This window comes from Stenella coeruleoalba (genome assembly GCF_951394435.1).
Source record: "Stenella coeruleoalba genome assembly, chromosome: 9".
Lineage (NCBI taxonomy): Eukaryota > Metazoa > Chordata > Mammalia > Artiodactyla > Delphinidae > Stenella > Stenella coeruleoalba.
Window position 1 is genome coordinate 76,926,477 of NC_137155.1, and position 19,527 is coordinate 76,946,003.

At 37.0% G+C, this 19,527-nt stretch overlaps 1 protein-coding gene across 2 annotated transcripts in view; it reads left to right on the forward strand.

Moving 5' to 3' along the window:
• Window positions 1–19,527, forward strand: part of PTPRZ1 (protein tyrosine phosphatase receptor type Z1) — a 161,044-nt gene that overhangs the window by 81,977 nt on the left and 59,540 nt on the right. For both annotated transcript variants that reach the window (XM_079931918.1, XM_079931919.1), the window contains exons 3-8: window positions 4,551–4,730; window positions 6,886–7,037; window positions 10,304–10,399; window positions 10,878–10,944; window positions 17,416–17,573; window positions 17,741–17,891. In XM_079931918.1, the coding sequence (XP_079788044.1) occupies window positions 4,551–4,730; window positions 6,886–7,037; window positions 10,304–10,399; window positions 10,878–10,944; window positions 17,416–17,573; window positions 17,741–17,891 (804 nt within the window). The remainder of the gene's footprint in view (window positions 1–4,550; window positions 4,731–6,885; window positions 7,038–10,303; window positions 10,400–10,877; window positions 10,945–17,415; window positions 17,574–17,740; window positions 17,892–19,527) is intronic.

The window sequence follows — 19,527 nt, forward strand, 5'->3', positions numbered from 1 at the left end:
AGGTACCTTAGCCATTCAGGCTGCTATAACAAAATACCATAGACTGGTGGCTTATAAACCACGGGAGTTTATTTGTAACAGTTCTGAAGACTGGAAGTCCAAGATCAAGGCACCAGCAGATTTTGTGTCTAGTGAGGGCTGCTTCCTAGACCATTATTTTTTCACTGTAACCTCACATTTCAGAAGGGGCGAGGGATCTCTCTGGCATCTCTTTCATAAAGGCGTTAATCCTTTGTGTTAGTCAGAGCCCTTATGACCTAATCACCTCCTAAAGGCCCCACCACCAAATGGCATCACATTGGAGATTAGGATTCTAACATACGAATTTTGGAGGGACATAAACATTCAGTCCATTGCACAGGGATTCTGTACAAATCAGATGAAGACAAACAGAAGATGCCAAGGGAAATGTCCGCTAATTATGCAGCCTCCCTCTCTCTGCTCATCCTGCATTCCTGCCAGCTCAACCTCTCTCATAAGGCAGCAGTAAGCTCCTCAGCCTTCCAAAGCCTCAGTGCCTCCCACTGGCCTCCCCAGGTATGTCTGATCACAGTCTGCCTTTCCATCTCCCCCTGTAGAAGTCCTCGGCATTCACTCTCCGCACTTTTCTGCCCCCATGAGTTTGCTCAGGCTCATCGCTCAACCAGACATGCTCTCAGTTCCCGTCTGCCTGTCAAGATTCTACCCATCCCTCAAGACCTGCATTGTGTGCTTTGATATCCACGTTTACCTTCTTTCATCCCATCTACTCCTTCAGGCATTTGTCTACTTTTTCTTGAACACGCCCCCAACCTTCTGAGATGCAAGGATAAACAAGCCAACAAAGAAACTTGAGCCCATGCTCATCTCCTACAGAGCCTATGATCACTTTCCATTCTGCTTGGAATCAGGAGTGCACAGGATGTAAATACTGAATACATTCACTTGGTGTTCAGAGCCTATTTTCCAAGCATTTAATTTATTTCTACTATGTGCCAGACTCAGAGCTTGGCAATGAGACACAGATGCGATAGCTAAGGTGACAAACAGCATACAGTCTGTGAAGTGCTCCAACACAGGTGAGCACAGCAAATTTATTGGAGTGGTACTAGTTCAGGTGAGTCAATAAACGGATGAAAGAATGGATGAATACGTGAATGAATAATTTATTTTAATTCTCTAGAGCTGACATTTAGTACTCTGCAGTCCTCCTGATGGGTAAATCACCCTGATAATCTTCTGCTGCAACTACAATGCATATCCTAATTTCTTCCTTCACAACATTTGTTAATAACACTCAAGTGATACAATATAGTTCTAGTGAATTCTGTACACCTGCTTCCTTCGGTATGTCATCCTGGTTTTTATTATGACATGGACTGAGGTCTCCAACTGCAAAATTAAAAACATTAATTTGGGAATTTTAAAAGTAATGTTTAAGCGTAAGGTTAACCTAATGGTTCATTATTAAAAACAGCTAAAGTATATTTAATGCTTCTTTGATTTATGTTTTGTCCTTGTGTGCAACCTTAACACTTTATTAATTTACTTTCCCTGGGTCTCTACTTACGATGATTTGAGACATCCTCTTTTCAGAGTTCACTGCAAAAAGAACATCAAGGTCTTATTTTTTTGGACTTTTTCTGTTTTACAGCCTTTTCACTAAAAGTTTCCTTTTGCCTGTTCTGGTTCTTCTATTTTGTCTGTTAATCACAGAAACTAAGGAGGCTTCCTGAACCTATACCATACTTGACATCACGATCTAGTAGGTATTTTAAACTGAGTCTACACTCATACACTTCAGAGATCCAGTGACTCAGGATCATTGTGCTGTACAAGGTCAGACAACATACAATTTGGACACGAGATCTTTCTTTATATCTTTCAGCAGAAGTTTAGTGGGGACTACTCAACAAAATTGTCATATAACAAACAGTCAGATGTGATCTGCAGTTGAGTTTAGAAATATTTCTTCAGTCGGTCAGTTTTCATTCTTCCTTTTTTCTTGTTTTCATCCTATGTTAGACCCCTGTGAGCTCAGACTCATAAAATGAAAGACATCATCATTTTTTGTCCGTTTCAGTCATTCAACAAATGTTTATTGAATACCTACTATGTGCCAGGCTTTTTTTCTAGACACTAGAGTGTGGGGGGTCATCTCGGAATCCTGCCTACCAGGTAGGTGGGGAACAAAATTGTGAAAGGGGCAAGAGAAGAAGCTGGAGACTAATTAGAAGGCGCTGGAGATGTCTAAGCCGTTGCTTCTCAAAATTTAACATGTGTGTGAATCTCCTGGGGATTGGGTTAAATTGTAGATTCCAACTTGGTAAGGCTACAGTGGAGGTCTGACTCTCCTGACAATCTCCTAGGTGATGGTGTTGCTGCATGTGAAACAACAACACTAACAGGCCAGCGATGACGGTGGCTTGGGCTAAGGGTGCTAACAGTTGAGATGAGAAATGATCTGATTAAGGATATATTTTGAAGGTAGACGCAAAAGGGCTTGCTGAGGAGGAAACAGAGGCACCAGGATGACTTCTGTGTTTAGGGGATGGCAGTGATTATAGGAGGCACTTGTAGGGCAGAAATCCGGTGTTCAGTTGTGGATATGCTAAGTTAGAATCCAAGTAGAGATGAGCACTAAATGCTGTGGACAAAACAGGTTATAACTCACATTCAGTGCTCTAGAGACTTAAAACTTTGTGTTTCTATGCACCACAACTATGAGACTCTTCCTAAGTGTGCTCAGAATTTATTGTACTGTTTGAAAAAATGTAAGCAATAAAAAGTGGTTTATTGATTCATACTGCAATTTCTTTCTCTGCTTCTCTTGCATTGACACTAGTAAAACAAGCAGTGTTTTCTTGTCCCTATGCCAGTGTTCTTTACAGTGAAATTAACGTATTATTACTCAAATTGTTAGAGCTGTTCCCAGAAGCCAAAATGTGCATCATTCTGCATATTTAAAGCATATTGTATTCAAGTGCTCTCTAACCAGAGAGCTAGATTTTAAAAGAAAATAAGTTTTCAGCACCTATTATTGATTCTGGTGTATGCCTCACTAGGAGATGAATGACCAAAATTTCCCTGGCTATATAGGCAGTTTCATGGTGTGACACTTATTTCTTTCCTGGGTTAAATTATGCAAAATTAGCTTTATCACATTATGAGAGCTTGCATGTAAGTCGATCCTCACTGACTCCCTTATCACAAAAAGAAGATGGCATAGACTAGAGTTGTACGGAGTGTATGTTTTCTTATAATTTCTCTGAACATCAACCATGTGAAATCTTGGCCTTACCCATACTCATGTTCTGAAAGAAAAGCATTTGAAAGGATAGAAGCTGAAAACGGTGCGGCTACCTGCTCTTTCGTGGAATGGCGGCAGAAATGCTAGAGTTTAGCCAGAGAAGAGGTTGAGACTTGGACTCACAACATTGCATATATTTTAATAGATGAACATTAAATAAAACATACCCATTGTTAGCACTGCTTGGGTGCTTAGCTAGGTTAATGTCCAGTGAAATAGGTTACGAGAGATGGTTTGTGGTTTCAGGTAGTGGTGAAATAAAGGCAACATAGGGCAATTTGTGTTTAGAGGACTAGTCATTCTGTGGAACAGATGAAAATTCACTTCACTGTAAGCAAAAATCTTTAGAGAAAGCCCTGTTTTATTTTTTCTATTGTTAAACCATAAAATCTGTTAGGCTTTATAACCAGGAAAAAAAAGGGGGAGAGGGGAAGGAAGGAGATATTTCAAGGAGAGCCTGTGATTACATTTTTATAAATAAGCCCTGAGCAGATGGAAATTAAACCAAATCGTTCAACGCAGGGATAAGAGAAAGTCTAAAGGGGCTCCCCCCACCCCATCCCCGTGGAGAGTACTAAGGAAGTCAGAACTTAACTCCTCTCATCTGGACATGCTTCAATCTGGAACCCTGAGCTAGGACTAACTATCTGATAGGACAAGCAGGTTTTCTGTTGATTTGGAAGAGCGTGATGGCTAAACAAGGCCATTGTTGAACCCTGCACTTGTTCTATAAGCATTTTCTCATAGTGTATCATATTAAAACGCAGAATCTAAATCTAGGCATACAGTTGTTTCTCAGTATTGGAGAAGAATTGGTTCCAGGATTCCCTCAGATATCAAAATCTGTGATGCTCAAGTCCTTTATATAAAATGGTGTAGTATTTGCATATAACCTGCATACATCCTCCCGTATTCTTCAGATTATCTCTAGATTATTTATAATACCTAATACAATGTAAATGCTATGTAAATAGTTGTATATACAATGTAAATGCTATGTAAATAGTTGCCAGTGCTATGGAGCATTCTGGAATTATTTTTACCAAATGTGTTTGCTCTGAGATTAGTTGAATCTGCAGAAGTGAAACCTGTGAATACAGAGGTCCAACTGTAATTATTTTAAGAATTGGTTTAAAGATGTCCCAATTTTCCCTACTATTGTGTCTACTTTTATGTAACATATTAACTACTTTATAAATATAAAATTTAGCTTTTGCATGGTAATTTAAAAAACTAACTTCTTACTTTTTTTTCCCCCTAGGAGCATTGAATCAAAAAAATTGGGGAAAGAAATATCCAACATGTAATAGCCCCAAACAATCTCCTATCAATATTGATGAAGATCTTACACAAGTAAATGTGAATCTTAAGAAACTTAAATTTCAGGGTTGGGATAAAACATCTTTGGAAAACACATTCATTCATAACACTGGGAAAACAGGTAAAATATTTGCATTTTGTTTCTGACGTTAATATGTTTATCAGACCTAGAGTATGTTTAGGTTATTTTCCTTTTAGTTTCCTTTGAATGATGTATTCTGAACCGGATAGAAACTATAGGTAGAAGAAGTCAAATAGGAAATTGGAAGTTTAGACCTTCTGAAAATGTGTACAAAAAATTAAATGACCAAAGTCATAATACCATGTTCTCCAGTAATATAACAATAAAGATGCCTCCACTGGAAGAGCTGTTAAAGATAATATAATATATAGCTATTGTAATTTAGTAACCCCATCACTGGTTAATCACTTAGTCAATCAGGATTTCTTTTTCTTGGGCATTTTATTTGATCTTGTCTGCTCAGCCTTGTGCTGTGTTCAATATTTGGATGCGAAAAAAGCAATCTACTATAATTGAATTTTAAGAAATTACTAGCCCTTCCATTAGAAAGTTTAAAATTATATACCATCCTTAGGAAGCACTCTCTTCCTAAGTTTTTTCTCTTAGTATGCAAAATATAATACCATAAAAAATTCCAGTAAACAACAGATAGACAAAATAGTTTATAAAAGTGAACAGTATTGTTTTCCTGATCTTATAGGTTAAATGAAATCGTATGTATATCAGGAAGTTATGTAAAAACAAATATAGGAAAAAGATTAGAAAAAATATTCACTATAATAGTAGCTATATTGGTATGGTTTTATCATTAGTGGTATTTTTCTCTGTTTTCCATATTTTGGTAATATAATTATTTTAATGTGGTAATTTAATTTTAAGTCCCGTGAGGGTAGGAATTTTCAACATCAGTGCCTGATAAATAATAAGCATTCAGTAAGTATTTTTCTGAATGAATAATTTGAAAAATTATTACATGTTATAAGATATTATTAATTTAATACATAAAAGTATATTGTCCCAAATCTTGACATTTTAATTACCAGCTTTAAAGGATGTTACAAAGCAGTAAAGCATGTAATCTCTGCTTTATTTTTCTTAGTGGAATGTGGTAAAGCACTTGATCTTTAGAGCCACACTTTTTAGGTTCACTACTGGCCATTTAAAGCACAGTGTGTAACCTTGAGCAAGTTACTTAACCTCTCTGTGACTCAATTTCCTTATCTGTTAAATAGGGATTGTAATGGTATCTTCTTCCTAGGGTTGTGTGAGGATCAAATATTTAATACACGTAAAGTAGTGTAATGCATGGCATGTCGTAAGTGATAAATGTTGACCGTTATTGTTATTGTGTTTGTTGCTATTGTTATTATTCATGAAAGTTTATATCTCTAGCTGGCTGGTGTCCACTGGAAAAAAAAGCACAGCCTAAAAGTTAAGAATTATGTTTTATTTGGCAGACTTTATACTGGCCAATGTGTTGGATTCTGTTCCTAATGCCAACAGTGGTTTCTGCTTGATAGAACAAAGACTATTTAAATCTGATTGAGAGACATTGAAATCTTGCATTAGTGTCTCCAGAGAATCATTAATCTCCAGATGACTCCTAAAATACAGTCAGATAGTATCTGCTACGGAACTGAAATAGGAGAGTTTAAGATTCTGAGAGTTGCAACGGAGGCTTCAAACATGAGATGGCTTAAACCCCTTCACTAGGAATGGGTCTCCTGCCTTCCTTGCCACAGTCTAGGACAGAAGTTCTGAAGCTTGTTGAAGCCTGGAGTGATGCTTGGAGGCATAAGGAGATGGGACAAAAGCAGCAGCCTGTTAAAGAGTAGCAACAGGCTGACCTTGAGAAGGTTGGGGTTACCCCCAGGAAAAGACTTCCTCTTTCCACTCCTCTGTTCCTTCTCCCTTTAACTATCCCCTCACTACCCTCTGATGCGTTAGGGGAGCAGGGCTTTGGACACCAAACAAACAAATCTTGGAACACCAAACAGACAGGGCAGGTGGACTGCCTGTCTCCTGCTTTTAGTGCTGTATAGCAGTTAAGGTCTTAGGTTTATTTTACATTTGTGGCAATAGGATACATTAAGTATACTATGCAGAGTTACAAAGTTCAGCTTCCAAAATGGTAACTTTTTCTAAATTTATCAAATAAATGATTTTATTAATGTACTTTAATAGATGAAAATTTAGTTAAATTTGCAATTTTGATTCTCAGAAACTTAGATGCAATTTTATTGTTTTTTTTAAGTGGAAATTAATCTCACAAATGACTACCGTCTCAGTGGAGGAGTTTCAGAAACGGTGTTCAGAGCAAGCAAGATAACTTTTCACTGGGGAAAATGCAATATGTCATCTGATGGATCAGAACATAGTTTAGAAGGACAAAAATTTCCACTGGAGGTAAGTCAATAGTTCCACTAGTTACTATTTCATTTTCTAAATCATTGGGATTTTATTTAGCATATAATTTAATTCATTTGTAATCAACTTTATACTTTATACAGCTATATTTTGTTTACTTAGTTAATATCTGCCTTCTTCACTAGCCTAAGCTCAATAAGATCCATATGTGATTTTCCACGTCCTGGTAATGCAGAGTGTCACATTATAGATGATCAATAAATACTGATGAGTGAATGAATGAAATTCTTTCCATAGCCCAGTAGAAACAGAAGGGGAAAATTTTATCAACACACTGGAGAATCAAAAAGCTTCAAATTGAGAAAATTTTCAGATTTAAAATTGGCAAAATAAATATAATTATAATAAATAGTGTGTGTGCAGTGAAATATGTAAACACTTTCATACATGTCTGGAGAAAGTATAAATTGGTAGACTTTCTGGGAAGCAGTTCACTTGTTTTTATCAAGAACTTTAAATGTTTTATTCTCAATATTCACATTTCAATTTGTAGCAATTTAGTCTGAAGAATAATTAAGGACATAAAAATTTATGTGCAAAGACTTATTTACAATAATAAAAATTGAAACAAAAGGAAATGATTAAATACATTATGATAGATTATTATAGATCTTGTAAAAATCATGTTTTTCAACTATTTACACAGAAAAAGTTCATCATAAGTGCTTTTAAAAAGTGGAATGTAAAATAGTATACACAGTCTTTTTTTTTAATTAATTAATTAAGTATTTAATTTTGGCTGCGTTGGGTCTTCCTTGCTGCGCGCGGGCCTTCTCTAGTTGCGGTGAGCGGGGGCTACTCTTCGTTTAGGTGCGCGGGCTTCTCATTGTGGTGGCTTCTCTTATTGGGGAGCATGGGCTCCATGCGCAAGGGCTTCAGTAGTTGTGGCTTGTGGACTCTAGAGCGCAGGCTCAGTAATTGTGGCGCACGGGCTTAGTAGCTCCGCGGCACGTGGGATCTTCCCCGACCAGGGCTTGAACCCGTATACACAGTATTATTATTCCAAATTTTGTAAAACATGAAACTAATTAGTGGCTGAGAGTACAGTCTGAGTCAAATGGACGAGGCTTGAATACTGGCTTCACCGTCTAGTTAGTAGCTATATGACATGACATTGTAAAAATTATTTAATTTCCCTAAGCTTCTGTTTCTGTTCTGTGAAACTGACATAATAGTAGTAGCACATCTCTGTAAAGTTATTATGAGGATTAAATGAAAGATTGAATTATTGCTATTGTAAAAATAATTGAAGGAAACCAAGAAAACATTAATAGTGATTTTCTCTGGGTGATGGCATTATAGGTGCCTTTTCTTTTCTCCTTTAAAGTTGCCATATTTTCAATATTACCTGTAATGAATCTGTATTACTTTTATAATCCAAAATAGTTATTGATAATAAAAATAAGATAAAGTAGTTATTTCATAAAGGATTAAAATATTTTAATGTGGAGAAGCACATTCAAGTTTATGACTTATAACTTTTTAAATATCCTTAAAGAAAAGCATATTTATCAAATTTGGTTTGTTAAAAATATGAAAGTCAACCCATTAAACACATAACATTCTCACTTCCGAGAGTTTAGCTCTCTCACAATACTACTTAGAACAATGGTGAAAATCAAGAAAAACTCTATAACAATAACAAAAGCTGTGATTCAGCAAAATAAATTATACAGAATCTGTGTACTAAACCTCACGTACTTTTCTTATTTAAAAGCCCCTCAAGTTGTCTCTCAGAGATGTCATTTGTTTGTTGTTTGCTTTTTATTTTATTTTTAAAAACATTCATGGTTTTAATTTTATTTATTTATTTTTTTGGCCGTGCCATGTGGCTTAGCGGGATCTTGGTTCCCTGACCAGGGATTGAACCTGGGCCCACAGCAGTGAAAGCCCAGAATCCTAACCACTGGACCGCCAGGGAATTCCATCTTGTTTGTTTTTCAAAACACTCTCCACGTAATTGTGCAAGCAGGGAAACTGGGGGGTATGCGTGACCTGCTCTTTCTTTCCGGCCTCTCACATCCTATAATCAGCGCCTCAGTTCTGCCCCTAAATGATGTGGGAGGTCAGAAAAAGGTTCAAACCACCTTTGTCTCTTACTTGAGTATCTAAGTCCCTGCAGCTAGTTTCTCTCCAGTCTTAATCCCTTCTGCTTTCCCCCCTTCTCCCCAGCCCTGCCCCTTTCCCATCAGGGACTTCTATTGCCCTCCAGCCCAAACTGCTGGGACTGCCTGTGTGGCCCCTGCCTACTTCTCCAGCCTCATATCTCTCTTCTCCTCTCACGTGTGCTCAACTGAACTTCTAACAAACTACTTTCCATTTCCCACACTTCTCATACTTTCTTGCCTGTAGGCCTTTTCCTAGCCGGTCCCTCTGACCTGAACACACATTCATCTCTTCTGCTTTTTCCTCTGTCAACTTGAAAGCCACTCATGCTTCAGGGGTCAACTTGGAAATCCTCTCTCTGAAAAGGTTTTGGTGACCACCCAAGGCAGGAGCCACACTGCCTTCCTCTGCTTCACACCTGCTATTTCTCTGATCCATAGCCCTAACTGCACATTAATCTTTTCAGAGACTTTCTGCTCTTCCCTTAATTATATGTCTAAACTACCTGAGTTATCAAATTTCCAAGCCCACGACCCTAGGAGCACCAGCTTGTAAGTGAGAGTGGAGGCTGTTATAGATAGATGTGTGGACTGAAGTAGAAATGAACAAGGGATAGCCTCGCACCAGGGGGGAGAGACTTAAAATAAGGAATTTATGACTCCTTTGGTATTTTTTAGGTAGAAGCAGAGAGTTCTTGAGAGTTTCACTGTTAGTAGAGCACAATACAATAATGTCCAAAAACTGGTAGCTCAGACCATCAAGAAAGGCATGTCCATTCAGGAAAGAATGAAACCATATTTGAAAGAATTCCATCAAAATAGTGAAAATAACATTTGATAATTTATTACATTTGATAATTGCTCTAGTAAATTATTCAGTGTCCCCTGGTAATCACAAAGTGGTCATTTCAGTTCTAGATCTGTCCAACTTCGTATTTCTTTCTTCATTGAAGGATAAGTGATAGTTGTGTATACATGTAATTGATAAAATATTTTGAAAATTCACAAAATATAGAATTATATAGTTTATAGAATTTTTCAAATAGAATTTAATGAACTGATAAATTATTTTATTGTCTTTTTGCTGACTTTTTTGTGAAGTCTTTGTATGTAATAAAGCCATCTTTGTTACATTTATAGATGCAAATCTACTGCTTTGATGCGGACCGATTTTCAAGTTTTGAGGAAGCCATTAAAGGAAAAGGGAAGTTAAGAGCTTTATCCATTTTATTTGAGGTAATCATTATACAGAGATTTAGCACTAACTTTTCAATCATGGGGAATATCAAAACACACTTTTTTACAAATAGAAGGGCTCATAAGTGGAATGATAACTGGTGATTATTTTCAAAGAGAACAACCTCTTGGCTGGTATGTTTAAAAGGGGACTCTTGTATTTGTCAATTGGATATGTCACTTCCAGCTGGAGCAAATCTGTGCACTCGTACACTACAAGATTTGCTTATTCACAAAGCATCAGGATGATACAGCAGTAACTGTGAATCGTAACATTTTAAAATGTCCTTTTCTTCATGGAAAATTTGAAAATTATCTGGTTTTTGTTTGGTTTATTCTTAACTTGCTGTGAAAAAAAAGTGTGTATTTAGGACATTACTTTTGAATACTTAAAATAGAATTTACTAATCTTTACATTTTATTGAATAATTAGTCAAATATTTTATGCAACTTTTAGAACATCATTCTTCTTTCACAGGTTGGAATAGAAGAAAATTTGGATTACAAAGCAATTATTGATGGAGTTGAGAGTGTTAGTCGTTTCGGTAAGCTATTTGGAGAAATCTCTTCTTCCAGATTTACTGGAATGCATATGAATTTTTACAATGTTTTTACAATGTTATAAAAATCACTTGTTCCAAGGAAGAAGGGCAGACATTTATAAAGAGGAGGAATCTCTCACATCTTACACTTGACGGTTTATACACTTCTCACTAAAGAACAATTCATCAGAAATTTTTGTCACATAAAATCATAAAACGTTAATGTAAGTAGGAAGTTGGAAGTTTTCTAATTCTTTTATTGAAAATAATCTAATCACATTATGCATTTAAACGTATTTTTATTCTGTCTCTGCATTGTACATCTGTAAAAGACTCTATAATCTGAAACCAGTTAATTTTATAAAAATTATATTTTAAAGTGAAAAGGGAATTGTTACTCAAGTTCAAATGTATCCCCTGGTGGTTTCCTTGATAAGTCCTTTGCTTTATCAATATGATGAGATAAGATTTTTGGAAGGTGAATGCCCACATAGAACAAGGTTCACTATACTTTTATACTGTTCTGCCTGCTATCTCACGGATCTTGTAATTGGTCACAGCAAATGCTTCTGACAACATTGGCAAGAGACAGCAAACCTGTTGTTATTGTTGTTTTATTTTTATTAAGCAGAGTATTAATGTTGTCCTGAGTTATCAGTAAAGGAGGAGTATTCCTCTCCGGGAAGCTGCAAAATGTGAAATCAGAAACACAACTCACATAGATCCTTTTCCCGAAAGCAGAAATCTGGCCTAGGGTTGATTCATCTTTGTCAATTATATGTGAGAACTTGAATTGACCAAACTCTTCAGAAGTCAGGCATATGTGAGCTCCTGCAGTGCACCTTTCTTTCTTTTTTTTTTTTGAAAGGTGCAATCAAACGGCATAAAGCTGTTAGTTATCTCCCTCCATCCACCTAGATTGCAGAATTCAACATTGAATGCCATAAGCCACACTTAATTTTTCCCTCATTTAGTCAGAAAGTGGAGTCTTTGCAGACTGCAAGAAAGCAGCTAGTTTGAATTCCTAAATTTAAAATGATGTAAAATATGAACCTGAATGTTCCCAGGCCTTGCACCAGCCTGTGGGACCACAAAAGTGATACTAACACTGGTTGTTAGTCCTGATTTGTGCAACTGTGGCACTTTGGCCACTCTCTTGAGGCCTCTTCAGTTGTTCCTGGGGGTCTCTAGGAGGGTGTAGTCTGAGCTTGAGAACCAATTTGCTCATGTTCTTGGACTAAAGTTTCCTTTGTAATATCTACTGTCTATAAGCCATTGAGGGGGATGCTTCATCAGAGCCTGCTGTCACATAGTACCCTCCCTGGGAATGTGGGTTCCCTAACAGCATTCTGCCTCTGTCCTGGCTCTTAATTCAGAAACAGAACAAATGGTCTCCTGGCTGTCTGGAAACACATACTAGTCTGCCCTCTATCTATCCATCTTCTCCCTCTCTCTCTCTACCCATGCACCAACTTCTCTCCTCTTTTACCAAAAAATAAAATCCTCCATGCCTCTCAGCCCATCTACTAGATACATAATATTTCCATATACTCAGCAAGGACACCTAAGCCCATACAGTTGTAGAGCTAGGATTTAGAACCTGTCTGTCCAAAAAGTTTGTTCTAATATATTGTAGAGATTTATATTAGTTACATGTTTCAGAACACATATGAAACACCTATCAATGTGATTTGAATGGTTGTGAGATATGATCTGTCCAAACTAAATAAGTTAAGTCCTTCCAAAGTTAAATGTTTGAGAATTCTTGGATTAAATTTAGTCCTATTTCAGAGTCTAGCAAAACCCCTGGTGCCCCATAAACGGTAGGTTTCCCAACGTTGGCTGCCAGCCATTGCTGCTGGGAACTTGAAGGCAGTGCTCGTCTTTAGACAGTGGCTCAGGAACTGCAGCTAAACTCACATTATATGGAGAATATGCGGCTAAAATCCTGCCACATATTCTCCATATAATGTGAGTGACACAAAAAAATCACCACTGTTCAACCATCATTCAGATTGTGAAGTCTGCCTTATTACGGTGTGGGCTGGTTGCTCATTTCCTATATTCCTCTCTAAGAGACAAACCCATTTCTCTTTCCTTCCCTCTTTCTCACCTTCTTTTCTTTTCCTTCCTTCCATCACACCTACTCTGTGTTAGACATTGCGCTCATGTGGAGTGGTGAGGGAGGGTGCGGTTGCAGCAATCAGAGATAATGCATTAACATTCCCTAAGCAGAGCCCACAAAAGGAAAAACTCTTAGTCGAAATCCTTCAAGTTGCAAGAAGGAGACACACCCCAGGTAAATCATCAGTGATTCTCAAATGGGAGTTCTCATCAGAATGATTTGTGGTGCTTTCCTAATCACAAATGCAGGCCAGGAATTTGTATATTGAAATCCTCACGGGCAGTGTTGATGTGGCCCCATCCTAAGTCTCATTGTCCTAAGTGATAAGAGTTGGTTTTAAGTATTTAATGGTTCTTTCCTTGCATTGGGCCTGACCATGGTCTTTGTCTTTATCTCCTTGTCTCTCACCCTCCTCATCTTTCCACCTCCTACTATCAGCCTCCCACGAAGGAGAATCTGATTGGTTTGTTAACCATTAATTCATGTTCAAAGGAAGAGAATCACTGAGTGAATGACTGATCACAAATAGAGCAGTGTTGGCTCAGGTGTGATTCTCTCTTGTGTTAGTAATAGTGAGGTTATTCAGATGAGGTGCATGTTTTTGCAAGCCACAAAAAAACCCCACCTTAGTCCAGTTTTCTCATAAGATGATGGTGCAATTGGAAAATACTACTGTAATTGTAAAGTCTTGTGATATCAGAAAGAAACTTAGGACATGTACGTACATAACAAAAAGAAGTAAGGTACAAAATAGTTAACGTGTCCATAACAGAGACTAGATAAGTGGTATTGAAGTGCCGTTGAAGGAAGAATGGATTCTATACTGAGATGAGGGAAGGAGGAATTGAAAACTTTCTTCTGATTCTTTCCATTGCTCTTAATTATTTCCCCTTTAATTTCTTCTCCAATTTCACGACAGTTATCTATTTCACCATCCCTGTTCAAATCTTCTGTTTTTCCTTTTCTGGCTTCTAGGTCTCCTGGTGTTTAATTTCCCACCTAATGTAGCAGTGAGTCAGTTTCTGGCTCCTTACTTAATTAGTATTCTCTACGTCCACATTTCCACGGAACATTTGTAAGATAAGTTTTTTCATCAGAAAAAGGAAGAATTGTAGTCCATTGATGATTAAAAAGAGGTTATTTAATCACAAATTTTCTAAATATCAAAAACATAAATCTGAAAGTGGAAAAATATTCACATATTCAAAATAGTTTCCTTAGTTTCTGAGAACTTGAATCTGAGTCTGAATTCTAAATAATCTTGTCTTGACATTGGAGGAGAGGAAGACATACTTTTAGAAGTTACTAATTAACCCATTAAACCTAATGTAACTTGAATTTTCTAATGGATTAAAACGACTTAGGTTGTGTCTACATGACACTATCAATTCTGTCAATAGGTTTTTACCTCTAAGATTTAGTCTTAAATGCAGACTGGAAGCCGTTATCTATAACTTTATTAGCAGGCTTCTTTCTTCCTGAAGAAGTTTCTGTATTGCAGAAAAAAGTAACATTCAATAACTAACTTTTAAATGGAAATAGTTTTTTTCCTTGAGGCTTTCTGGATGTGTCCAGTCTTCATTTCATTTAGAGCTGTAATACACTATTAAGATCATCTGGTCCAAAATGTAAAATAGATAGCTAGTGGGAAGCAGCTGCATAGCACAGGGAGATCAGCTCGGTGCTTTGTGACCATCTAGAGGGGTGGGATAGGGAGGGTGGGAGGGAGACGCAAGAGGGAGGGGATATAGGGATATATGTATATGTATAGCTGATGCACTTTGTTATACAGCAGAAACTAACACAACATTGTAAAGCAATTATACTCCAGTAAAGATGTTAAAAAAAAAAATCATCCGGTCCAGTTATTTCATTTTGTAATGAGGAATTTGGGGTTCAAGAAGACTAAAATCTTGCAAAAGCTTTACTCTACTTAAGGTTTTCAACTCTGGCTGCATGTTTGAATCACCTGGGGATGGTCTTTTAAAAAATGTAGACGCACCTAAAATTATAGCCTAAAAATAAATATAGATGCTCAGGTCCCACTACTAGAGATTTAAATTAAAACAGCCTAGGGTGGGGTCTGGGACATTGATTTTTTTTTAATGCTCCCCAGATAATTCGTATACTGCTACTCTGTACCGTACCATCTCACTTAGGCTAGATTAAATTGGTGTCAGGGACTATTTCTTTTTTTTTTTTTTCCCGGTACGCGGGCCTCTCACTGTTGTGGCCTCTCCCGCTGTGGAGCACAGGCTCCGGATGCGCAGGCCCAGCGGCCATGGCTCACGGGCCCAGCTGCTCCGCGGCATGTGGGATCCTCCCGGACCGGGGCACGAACCCGTGTCCCCTGCATCGGCAGGCGGACTCCCAACCACTGTGCCACCAGGGAAGCTCAGGGACTATTTCTTAATGACCTAAATCTACAAGACAGAGCAGAGGACATGTACTGGACTGGGTAGTTAAACACAGATAAGTTAAAATAAGTTAAACACAGATCTCACTGGTAAGCAGATTGCTGCCCATATGAGTGAGGACTGGTACACAAAGAGCAAAATGGCCAAGGCAGTGCCATTGGTAAGTGCTGTTGGAAAGATGCAAGATCAAAAATGGGACTCTTCAAGGAGATGGATTTTGCTGGGTTGTTTCAAGGTTCTAAGACTAGATGGAACACTTAGGAAAGGTCTACCAATTTTTTGTAGGAATTCTCTATTCTCGATACAAGTTATATATCTTTGTAAATATAGCAGGAATAAATCAATATTTTTATTATATACATACAATCTGAAATATATTTTCTACTCTTTGTCCTGCCTTTTTACTCTCTTAATGGTGACTATTGATAAAGAGATCCTGAGTATCATGTACATCATTTTTCCCTTTGTGAAGAACACTTTTTGCATGCTATTTAAGAAATCTCAACCTACCCTAAGGTTATGGAGATAATTTTCTATATTTTCCTCTAAAAGCCTTATTAGTCTGTTCACATCTAGATCCACACTCTATTTAGAACTGATTTGTGCTTACGGTGTGAAGTAGGGAATAAAGATTCATGTTTTTCTATAAGGATATCCAGTTGACACAGCAGTGCATATTGAAAAGGTTAATCATTCATTACATAGTAATTTTTCTGTCTTAAATCAAGTAACCATATATGTGTGTGTCTGGACTCTTTATTTTCTTCCATAGTTCTCCATCTTTGCATAAATATCTCACTATCGTGATTTCTATGGCCTTATATAGTAGGTCTTCCTACTTGGTATCCCTACCTTTGTTATTGCTCAAGATTGTCTTAACTTTTTTTGTGGTTACATTTAAATTTTAAAAACAGAATGTCAATTAATACACACACAAACACACACACACACCCCAACACCAACCCACCTGGAATTTTGATTAAGATGTCATTGACTCCATAAAACAACTTGGGGAAAATTAACATCTTCACAATACTGAATCTTCCCATTAACATGATATTTCTCACCATTTTAAGGTTTTACCTAATTCTCTCAAAGTTTTTAAATTTTCAGTGTAGATGTTTTACACTTCACTTGTTAGATTTACTTGTATTTGATATTTGTTGCTATCATGTTATATTGTTTGAAATTTCATTTTCTGTTGTTTGTTACCAGTTAATAGAAGTACAATTAAGTTTTATATATTGGTGTTGCATGCAGTGACTTTGCTAAACACACTTATTAGTTCTAATAGTCTGTAAATTATTTTCAATATCTCACATGCTCAGCTGAGTTATTTGAAAATTATGATGACATCATTTTTTCCTGCCCAATCTTCATGACTCTTTTTTTCTTTATCATACCTTATTGTAAATAAATAAAGTAAATAAATGCTCCCAGTCCTCCAGTTCAATGTTAGATAAAAATGGTGGTATTGTAGAAGGATTCCTTGTCTCATTCTTTATCTCTAAGGGAAAAACTTTCAATAAGTCATTTTTAAATATGATGTTTATTATAGACTTTTGAAGATATCTTCATCAGAATAAGGTTTTGTTTTTCTTTTACACAAATTGGTATTAAATCCTATCAAATGGTTTTACTGTATCTATTCAGATGGCCATATGATTTCTGAATATCTTTCATAGGTAAAAATAATCTCTCCAGCATCTTGCCCATGTAATGATAAAGCACCTAGCACTATGTAGGGATATATGCAAGAAAATTTAGAGTATGCCAGTTTTATCACCATTTTTGAAATAAATCTAAAATGTTCTTCAAATTTCAGTTCTGATTAAATACATACCAAAGCATATGTCTTTGTTTCATAGGAGCTTTGAGCAGCTAAGTTCCACTGTTGGGATTTCAGCTGAGATGTGTGTGATTCCTTTGTAGGGAAACAGGCTGTGTTGGATCCATTCACATTGCTGAACCTTCTGCCAAACTCAACCGACAAGTATTACACTTACAATGGCTCCCTGACATCTCCTCCCTGCACAGACACCGTTGACTGGGTTGTTTTTAAAGATACAGTTAGCATCTCTGAAAGCCAGGTAATCTTGGAAATTCAAACAAATAAAGTAATTTGAAGCAATCTTGAAAGAATTATTTTCTAAGCTTTACTATAGAATATCTGTTTTAAAGCACTTGCCGATATGCCTTTGAAGCAGATACACAGTTAAATTATGTGTTATTTTATGTTAAATTATCTTCTTTCCAGCTGGCTGTTTTTTGTGAAGTTCTTACAATGCAACAGTCTGGTTATGTCATGCTGATGGACTACTTACAAAATAATTTTCGAGAACAACAGTACAAGTTCTCCAGGCAGGTGTTTTCCTCATATACTGGAAAGGAAGAGATTCATGAAGCAGGTGTGTATTGAAATATAATTTTGTAGGAGGTAATTGTGGTATAGTGGAAAATATACAAGGCTTTGATTTTTGGAAATATTTTGATTATAGCCTTGTAGCTTTAGGTAAGCACTTTAACTTCTCTGAATCTCAGTTGCCACTTTTATAAAATGGCAATTAAAAATATGTCTTTCCAACATGAATAACCCCATTTTGCAGACAAGAGACACAAATTCAGTAAGGAAAATAATTTTTCTAAAATACATAGTAATAGGTGGCAAAGTCACATACACACCTCCACATTCTTTGTGTCATTTGCCTGAGCTAACAGCTATAAGAGAGGGATGAATAAGGGGTGAGGTGTTCAGAGCTTGGGGAGATCACTTCTGGTTGGGATGACTAGGGAATCTCGGTGGGAGAACCACATTTGACCTGAGTCTTGATGTGTGATTTGGGTTTTAAATAAGTACTCATCCTTGTGCTGGCAGCTCCCAGAGAAGCCTAGTACCTAGTAAGGATTGAAACCAAAGGCACTGAATTATTAATGAATAAAAAGTGAGTCTTTCCCCCAGTTTCTTTCTTTGAAAGAAAAGAAGTTTGTCCTTGTCAAGTCCAGGCGATGGAGAGGAGGGAAAGTCTCTGGAGTCTTTTGAAGCTGACACAGCAGTCAGAAGCCTTTGAAAGTGTCCAGAGGACACAATCAGTTGCGTCTACTGACTTGTTCTTTTCAGTTCACACTGAGGGTGCACTGGTTCATGAAAGAAAGAGTTGAAGTGGCCTTTGCTCTGGGCACTGAAAACCTTTCCAAGTACATGGTCTTCTTTGATCCCCGTCCTGCAATGAATTTTTGGCCGTGTATAATATTAATTCAATAATTGTCTGCTTTTGAAGGTTGGGCATTAAAACAGCATGTTTTTATTGTTTCAATGTGATATTTTGGGGAATTGTTTATCCTTTAACAACAACAGAGCACAAGACAACAGTGAAGAATAGCTGCACTTAATGTGACATTGTTTCAAATTAAATTGCCCCAAAGTGAGGACATTTAATTATATTTCTACCAAAAATAGTAAATACTAAAACTTCCCGTCTGGTAAATAATACACAGTTGATTAGAAAAAAGAAACAGATTTACCCATCTCCTTTTCCAAAATGCAAATGACCAAATCACAAAGTAAATAAATACGATTTTTTGGTCATGTACTTTTATTAGTTATACTTTATTAAAACCCTTCAGTGGCTCCCATTGCTTTTAGAATAAAATCCAAACAGTTTGTCATTACATGGTAGGTCCTATTCAGCACTTACTGGCCTTAGTGCTTACCCCTCCCTGGCCAACTTCCTTCCCTCATCCCGACCTCTATGAGGTCCCTGAAGGGGGCAGACCACACTCTCCCAGGTTGTTTGTGAATGAATCCATATTTTACCAGAACTTCAGTCCTCTAATTTTGCATTTTTACCTAGCGTTGCCATTTATTAAAAGGCACTTATTTTTGGCTTCAAGGAATGGGCGGTGGTTCTTCTAAGAATCACAGAATTTAATGGAATCATCTGGTCTTGAAGGAGTTAGTACCAGCTGTCTCTTAGTTAATGAGAAATACGTGTCAGTAACCATACAAACATAATGTGTGTGTAGAGGAGGTGAAGTCCAGGTTTG